Consider the following 9,097-nt stretch of genomic DNA (forward strand, 5'->3'; position numbering starts at 1 on the left):
AGCCGTGCGGTAAAACGCGCGGCTACAAAGCAAGACCATGCTGAGGGTTTCTGGGTTCGATTACCTGTGCTTGTCTAGGCAATTTTAGGATTGGACTGTCTCGACTTCCCTGGGCATAAAAGTATCATCGTGTTAGCCTCATGATATACGAATGCAGAAATGGTAACTTGGCTTAGAAACCTCGCAGTTAATAACTGTGGAAGTGCTTAACGAATACTAAGCTGCGAGGCGGCTCTGTCCCAGTGTGGATTGCCAATAAGAAGAGGAAGAAGAAGAATTCGTAAATCATGCGCATGGGCTCTAAGGGACCCGAGCAGCACACATGTTGTATGAAGGTTTCTCTTATCTATATACAACTGAATTCAGTTACATTTGAGTTGCAGCAACCAAATTGGACTGCCCTATGCTGCTGCGGAATGTATGAACACCTTCTTCATCTTCTTCTCCTTCAGAACCATGGACATATCTGGATCGTATCATGCACATGGCCTCCAAGGGCCTTTATGAGTTGCTATTGGCTTTGTGTTGAACCCGGTTGACATGGTAGATCAATAGGTCTGAACTTAAGAACAAATTGGAAAACTTAGAACATCGAACATTCATTCATTTCATTTATTTAGTCCACATATAAACAGATAACACTCGCTCGCCAAGTCGTTTTGCACCTGGTCTGCCCATCGCGCTCGCTGCGCTCCACGTCATCTCGTACCTGCCGGATCGGAAGCGAACACCATCTTTGCAGGGCTGCTGTCCGGCATTCTTGCAACATGCCCTGCCCATCGTACCCGTCCGGCTTTAGCTACCTTCTGGATACTGGGTTCGCCGTAGAGCTGGGCGAGCTCATGCTTCATTCTTCGCCACCACACACCGTCTTCTTGCACACCTCCAAAGATGGTCCTAAGCACCCGTCTCTCGAATACTCCGAGTGCTTGCAAGTCCTCCTCGGGCATTGTCCATGTTTCATGTCCGTAGAGGACAACCGGTCTTATAAGCGTCTTGTAATGACACATTTGGTGCGGTGGCGAATCTTTTTTGACCGCAGTTTCTTCTGGAGCCCGTAGTAGGCCCGACTTCCACAGATGATGCGTCTTCGGATGTCACGACTGACATTGTTATCAGCCGTTAGCAAGGATCCGAGGTAGACGAATTCCTCGACCACCTCGAAGGTATCCCCGTCTATCGTAACACTGCTTCCCAGGCGGGCCCTGTCGCGCTCTGTTCCACCCACCAGCATGTACTTTGTCTTTGAGGCATTCACCACCAGTCCAACTTTTGTTGCTTCACGTTTCAGGCGGGTGTACAGTTCTGCTACCTTTGCAAATGTTCGGCCGACAATGTTAATATCATCCGCGAAACAAATAAATTGACAATGTTGAACAACAGGCACGAAAGTCCATCACCTTGTCTTAGTCCCCGGCGCGATTCAAATGAACTGGAGTGTTCGCCCGAAATCTTTACACAGTTTTGCACACCATCCACCGTTGCTTTGATCAGTCTGGTAAGCTTCCCAGGGAAGCTGTTCTCGTTCATAATTTTCCATAGCTCTACGCGGTCTATACTGTCGTATGCCGCCTTGAAATCAACGAACAGATGGTGCGTTGGGACCTGGTATTCTCGGCATTTTTGAAGGATTTGCCGTACAGTAAAGATCTGGTCCGTTGTCGAGCGGCCGTCAACGAAGCCGGTCTGATAACTTCCCACGAACTCATTCACTAATGGTGACAGACGACGGAAGATGATCTGGGATATCACTTTGTAGGATGGTGATTGCTCGAAAGTTCTCACACTCCAGCTTGTCGGTAGCTCTTCAGTTTTCCAGATTCTGACTATCTGTTTGTGCAGGCAAGTGGTAAGCTTTTCCTGGCCCATCTTGACGAGCACAGCTCCGATACCATCCTTATCAGCTGCTTTATTGGTCTTTAGCTGTTGGATGGCATCCTTAACTTCCCTCCGGGTGGGGGCTGGTTGGCTTCCATCGTCCGCTGAACTGTCGTGATCAACTCCTCCGCTGCCTTGACTTTCACTGCATGTACTCTCAGCGATTCAAATGTACCTCGTGCTGCTTCCACCTTTCGATCACCACACGTCGTCCCATCCTTATCCCCGCACATTCCGGCTCGCGGCACGAAGCCTTTGCAGGATGCGTTGAGCTTCTGGTAGAACTTGCGTGAACGGCACAGCTGTTCCATCTCCTCGCACTCCGCTTCTTCCAGGCGGCGTTTCTTCTCCTGAAAAAGGCGGGTCTGCTGTCTCCGCTTCCGTCTATAACGTTCCACGTTCTGCCGGGTGCCTTGCTGCAGCGCGACGCTGCGTCCTTCTCCTCCAGAATCTGTCTGCACTCTCCGTCGAACCAATCGTTCCGTCGACTTCGTCCCATATACCCGACGTTGTTCTCCGCTGCGTCGTTAATGGCTGCTTTGACTGTATTCCAGCAGTCCTCAAGAGGGGCCCCATCGAGCTTACTCTCGTCCGGCAATACTGCCTCGAGATCAGGTTGCTTCAGTCGCTCTAGGTCGTACCGCGGCGGTCGAGGGTACCGAACATTGTTGATGACGGATAGTTTTGGGCGCAGCTTCACCATCACTAGATAGTGGTCAGAGTCGATGTTAGCGCCACGATATGTCCTGACGTCGATAATGTCGGAGAAGTGCCGTCCATCAGTCAGAACGTGGTCGGTTTGTGAGTCTGTCTGCAGTGGTGATCTCCAGGTGTACCGATACGGGAGGCTGTGTTGGAAGTAGGTGTTGCGAGTGACAATATTATTGGAGGCGGCGAAATCAATTAGTCGTATGCCGTTTTCGTTCGTCAGCCGGTGAGCGCTGAACTTCCCAATAGTCGATCTAATCTCCTCCTCTCGACCAACCTGAGCGTTCAAATCTCCTATGATGATTTTGACGTCGTGGCTTGGGCAGCTGTCGTACTCACGTTCCAGCTGCGAGTAGAATGCGTCCTTACCCAAGTAACATTTTTAGTTTTATAACGCTCTTGAAGACCATTATTTACTCTACAAGAGTGCCTTAAAACCATTATAAAACCAAAATGTTACTGGGGTATCATCATCAGTGCTTCCGGAGTGTGGGCTATGGACGTTGATTATGCTGAAGTTGAAACAAGCGCGATCTTAATAGTTTGCAGTAGCCAAATATTCCATGACCCATAAGAAACCGACATGTATTCCCGACAGGCTACTCGGCTTCCATTCATCTCTTTGAAATGGAATTTCACTTATAATGTTTCAACAAGCTGCATGTAATCTGTCTGTTTGGAATGGAATAGAACAATAATTTTATTTATCTGATGGGCCGTTCTTTTATTCGGTTTTATTTGATGCCCTGATGCTCTGGACAAAATTTCAGCCAAATCGATCAATGTTTGGGCGGTGCTGTACTCGTTGGAAGTTTATATGCAAAAATGTATACAGAAACATCGAAAAACAGTGATTTGCAGTTGGACGGCACAATTTTTGATCAAGAACCATGATACTCATTCAGTTCTTGTAGAATTAAATACAGAATGTTATGCTGAAAACCGCGAGAATAGAATAACCAAATGCATTTCCAGGGGAAACCCTGAAGGAACGAATACTGAACAATTTTCCGAGCGAGTTTTTGGAGAAATTTTGGGGGAAATACCTGGAGAAATTTCAGGGGTTTATTTCTGTAATAATTTCTGGAGGCCTGAGCGTAACGTTTTGTGAAGATTTCCTGGATGAGCTTCCGAAAGATTTCTCGGGGTGACGAGCGGTAGCTGTGGGTGTTTAGACAAATTCCATTCCAAGCAACTTGTGGGTTTTGATCTAATCCTTAGTTCGCTCAAGATTTCGCGCAGAGCGAGCGCTGCACAGTAGTGGGTTAAATCGGGTTTTTAGTGCATTTATTTAATAGTACCTTTATTATGTGATTTACGTATTTAATTTTTTTTTTTTTTTTTTTGTGGTAATACATTAACTACATTAATGTTATAGACCGTACGCCCTTCATCTTCAAAATTTCTAATACTTTTTTTTTAAACAGGTTTTCGTTCGTTCTTTGGTAGAAGTCCTACATTTCGGCCTGAACAAGGCATTGTTTGTTTGACAAATTTGATTAACTATCTACCTATGTACACTACAAACTAAACCCCCCCCCCCCCCTCTCTCTCTCTCTCTCTCTCTCTCTCTCTCTCGCTCTCTCTATCTCTTTCGTTCCTAACTTTGCAAAACTTGTAGCATAAATTCTCCGGAAAACCTTTGTCAAGGAAGGGAACCCGGGAACAGACCAACCACATTTCCTTTCAAAACGAAAAAAAAACATTTTTGGAAGTGATGCGGAAAATTTTGACAACCAGCCATATGATATTTTATTTTACTGAATTACCCACTTCTGATCTACATGCCCTCTCAACTTTTTTCTCTTTATTACGGTGTTCTTTTACTGGGGCTAACTACCCATTCTCAATGTACACGGAGCTCAAATATCTAAAGTCAATAACGGCGCCGGCGACGTCCTTACGGTCATATAGGAAGGGAAGGATTATTAGTCCGACTCTCGTTGCTACAAGAGACCGAGTATACCTCTGCATCTCCGCGATTGTCTTGGGATAGGATATCGCTTTAGTTGCAAAGGATAATTTATCAGGATTAACTTCGGTAAGTGATACGATCTATGAGATGGTAAATAACACTAATTCGCTGTCTCGCCACGACAAAAAAGTTATCGCGTTTTGGACGACCGAACGGACGCGCAGCACTTTGTACTTAGTTGCCCGATAGCTGCTGCAAACTATTGAAGATCGCACTTGTCTCGACCGGAGCAAAGGACAATACATGCGCATGAGCCACCGAGTACCAAATATATATTTTATTATTTTCCCGACGATTGAGACACGCGCTGCAATTATTTGATGGCTGCAAACCAAGGATGTTATCGATCATTCAGCAATCTACATTTTTCATTCATTCAGTATCTTATCAATAACTCATTCCAGAGGCTAAACTTCAAAATGTGATGCATTGCGGACCTCTAGTGCAAAGGCCCCTCCACAATTGTGCCTAGCAGTTCGTTGTCTGAATTTCACTAATATCAGAGCTATGACCCTAGTAGCAGTAACTCATACTAAGTGATTGAAATTGTGTAGTCATTTAAAATGAGTTACTGCAACAAGCGTCTTAACTCTTTCAATAGTGAAATTTGATCATCGATCTGTCAGACAGAGTTGTAGGAAAGCCCTCGCACCAGAAGTCCGCCATACAAAACACTTTAAAATTCAGCCTCTGGAATGAGCCATTGACAAACCACTAAATGATCAAACGCAGATCACTAATTGATCGATAACATCATTGCTGCAAACTATTAATGTTATTATGTATACTCACTTTATTATCGCGTTTTTTTACTCTAGCCTAAGTTCAACACCGAAGTTTTCGACTAAATGTCCTTGCGACTAAATGTCCATTCGACTAAATGGCCATTCAACTAAATGTTCATTCGACCAAATGTCCCCTCGACCAAATGTCCTTTCGTCCAAATGTCATTCGACTAAACGTCATTCGACGAAATGTCTTTAAGCCGTATGCTTATATAATGAACATGTTTAAAACTTGTTAGCATAAAAAGTAATGAATCTCCAAAAATAATGAAATTACGAGCTTGGCGTCATAGACAAGGAGAACTTTTGCCACAACTTTTGCCACAACTTTTGTGAAGACACGCAAGAAAGCGCATTACCTTACTGATAAGATTTTGGAGGTCACCATTACGCAAAATCGGATAATAAAAGTGGTACTAGGCACCTATTAAATAAACGTGATTAAAAAAAGATTTTCGCCACTGAACGCTGGTAGCAGTCTCAGCGGAAATCCATCTCAATGGTAGTGGTGGTCGGGGTGGTTGTTGCAAATCATTCAACCTCAACGATGGCTTTATACAACTGCCCTTGGAAATTCAGCAATTTTGTCTGTTGCTTATCAGATTTCTCGTAGAAATATTGAGGAAATTGGGAAGCATCTTTCTTGGAAAATTCTGAAAATTTCAGAAAAAAAGGCAAGTTGCAGATAAGTATTCCGAGATAGCCAGCCACTAAACGTATCCTAATGCTTGAAAACAAATCCTATCCAAATCCTATGCATTTGAAAGAGAAAGATGATTAAATGTCAGCAAGCTCAATGTCATTGGCCGTTTTTAATCCCATTTTATGAGCAACGTTCATTATTTCTAACGTTCTTATGCACAATGGGGTATTCCCGTTAATTTTGACATTTATGACAAGTGACCCAAGACCAGTCAGTATCATCCACAGATACGTATTTCGACCTCAACTTCAAGATCATTTTCAGTGCCTACTGTTAAGGTCAAAAACCTATCTGTACAAATAGATGGATAATAATGGATAATACCAACTTGTTCTATGTACGACAAGTGAAGACATTCCACTAAAATAAAATGATTAAATTTCTATTTTTCTACTTTTTAATTGACTTGGTTTTTTTTTAATAAAACGCTGTTTTCTTCCTATATAATCTGCTCCATAGACTAATTGGCTTCTATGGAATCTTCTCCATTTCGGCAACCCTATATCTGATTGCGTTCTTCTACGGGGTGTTCTTCCTGCCGGAGGTGGACATCGTCAGCGAAAAGGACCGCCTCAAGGCCAAGGAGAAGAACATGCTGCTCGATTTCTTCGACAAGGAACACGTGATGGAAACCTTCCGGGTGGCATTCAAGAAGGGCGAACGCCAACGCCGTCTCCGGGTGATAATGCTGATGATTGTGGTGATGGTCGTCATCGGGCCGCTACACGGTGAGTTTCAATTAAGACCGGTGCTTAAACTAGACACGAGCGCTTGCGAAGGCCACCGGAATTTATCAGCTCACATATGGTTACCGAGTTATTAGCTGCAATCTAGGCAGATGAAGCGCACGTTGCGATGCTCCGAGTTGACGCTTAATTGTCTTTGTTTTTGGCTTTTTTATCTTGACAGGAGAAATGTCGGTCATTTATCTGTTTACGCGGTACAAATTCAACTGGAGCGAGGTGGAGTTCAGTTTCTTCTCGAGCTACGGAATGCTGACCGGATTGATCGGAACCATCTTCTCGGTGGGTGTGTTTTCGCATCTGCTGAACATCGACGATGCCCTCATCGGGGTGATGTCTTGTATGTCGAAGATCCTTTCCAGCTTTGTTTATGCATTTGCTGCGACCACGTGGCAGCTTTATCTAGGTAAGGCTCATCACAACAACCATATAAACTGTTAGGAAATACAATATTGACTGAAATTGTTTTGTATTATTTCTTTGGAAATATCAGAAGAAATAGATTCTATTAAGTTTACTGCCTATTTTTCAGGTATTGGCCATCCGGAATGGACATAAATTATTATGTTTGAAAACATTATTTGTGCATAATATATTCAGAATTCATATTTGTTAACGATATTAAATATTTCCAATTATTTATTGCTAATTTTGATTTAGTTATGAAAATTTTGAAACATTCCTACATTTTCAGTGAAAAAAATATAATTTCTTTATATTACATTTATTTTGCTCTCACCATGTACCTACATCAGCAATTTGCATTGCTTCCGATTGAGCTCTGAGCTCTTCCGAAATTTTTAACAATTTTTGCAAGGTATTCATAAAGTTATACAGTTCTGTATTATAATTGTTTATAGAATAATGTTCATGTTTATTGTGTTTTGCAGAAATGGAAATTATCAGTAATTAACGAAGGAACAAAATTCCTAATGTGTAGTCCGTATTGAAAATACAAAACTTCATAATATTTATTCATTCGATTTCTCAATGTATGTTCTTGCAGGCCCTATCGTGGAGATGCTCAACGGAACGTCTTTCATATCGATGCGTTCGATCGCCACCAAACTGGTGGCGAGTAACGAGCTCGGTAAGGTGAATTCGTTGTTCGGTGTAGCAGAAGCACTGATGCCATTGGTGTACGCCCCGATGTATACCACCGTGTACGCAGCGACGATAGATGTGCTGCCGGGTGCGTTCTTCCTGCTGGGTGGTGCACTGACATCACCGGCTGTCATTATCTTCCTGTGAGTTTATCTGTGGTAGCGTAGCAAATTAATGTTCTTGAAATTTTAAATTTTTGTTCATCAGGGCAATAAAGCAGGTGTTTTTTTTGTCACAGAAAGATTATTTAGATTTTTTTTGCAATTCCATTTCAGCTGGATGTATCGCGTGCATCGTCGAGAGGCAATAGAATTGGCTGAAGAGACACGCCTTCAAGATAAGTACAAACAACTGTCACCGGATGGACTGGAAATTGTTGCCAGCAGTGGCGATAGCATTATGAACGGAACTGTGGTTGGAGCGGCACCATCGGCCCCGAGTACCCGGGTGCCAGAGTTGGAATCACCGGTCCTGAGAGGAAGACTGGGTTCCGTTAGAAAGTCTTCTCTGCCCGGGTTGGCCGGTCTCGCCAACCCGGCTTTCGCGCACCCAGCAGAGGGTGAAGTCATACACGAGACGATCGAAATTATGAAGGATCTTCCAGTGCTGCACGTGGAACATTGTAAGCTGTGATGAACGATGACGAACGATTTTACGATCAAAGTTATTAGTCGTTAATATTGTGGTATTATATATTGAAAACGAACCTCCTTCTAGAATATGCTAAGGATGTTAATGTATGTATTTTTATTATCGTAGTCGATATTAAATAAACATGACTTTTACACTAACTTTTGTTATTTGCGTTTTGATCTCTGAGAAATCACATTAAAAAAAAAAAAGATAAGTATTTGACTATTATAGGAGCATGGACATGAGTATGATTGACTGGTTACGGTTGCTACCTACTTCGTTATTGTCAGGTCAGCTGTAATTACAAAGGAGATGAAGTTTGAGACTAACATTATCTTCAATGTGCAAGAACTGGTGACTGTGTGTCCCTAAATGGCTGGAACGAAGTTTTTTCAGCGACTTTCCGTGGATGCGTGTGCGGAGGTCTGCCCAGAAGAGGCAGAGTCATGGCTCGCCGATTGACAGGCTGATGTGTAAATTTATAAACACACGCTGAAGGCATTTTACTCAAACTCCACATTCCCCTTCTTCTCACACTAAAAAACGCAAAAAATCTTCTTGCATAGGA

The 9,097-nt window shown here is 43.1% G+C and overlaps 1 protein-coding gene across 1 annotated transcript in view; it reads left to right on the forward strand.

Moving 5' to 3' along the window:
- The window catches only part of LOC134205450 (probable peptidoglycan muropeptide transporter SLC46), a 105,280-nt gene extending 96,593 nt beyond the window's left edge, over nucleotides 1-8,687 (forward strand). The window contains exons 4-7 of the mRNA XM_062680700.1: nucleotides 6,509-6,777; nucleotides 6,959-7,198; nucleotides 7,799-8,039; nucleotides 8,172-8,687. Of these exons, the coding sequence (XP_062536684.1) occupies nucleotides 6,509-6,777; nucleotides 6,959-7,198; nucleotides 7,799-8,039; nucleotides 8,172-8,529 (1,108 nt within the window). The 3' untranslated portion in view covers nucleotides 8,530-8,687. The remainder of the gene's footprint in view (nucleotides 1-6,508; nucleotides 6,778-6,958; nucleotides 7,199-7,798; nucleotides 8,040-8,171) is intronic.
- The last annotated feature ends 410 nt before the right edge of the window (nucleotides 8,688-9,097 follow it).

The sequence above is a fragment of the Armigeres subalbatus genome, chromosome 1, assembly GCF_024139115.2.
Source record: "Armigeres subalbatus isolate Guangzhou_Male chromosome 1, GZ_Asu_2, whole genome shotgun sequence".
Lineage (NCBI taxonomy): Eukaryota > Metazoa > Arthropoda > Insecta > Diptera > Culicidae > Armigeres > Armigeres subalbatus.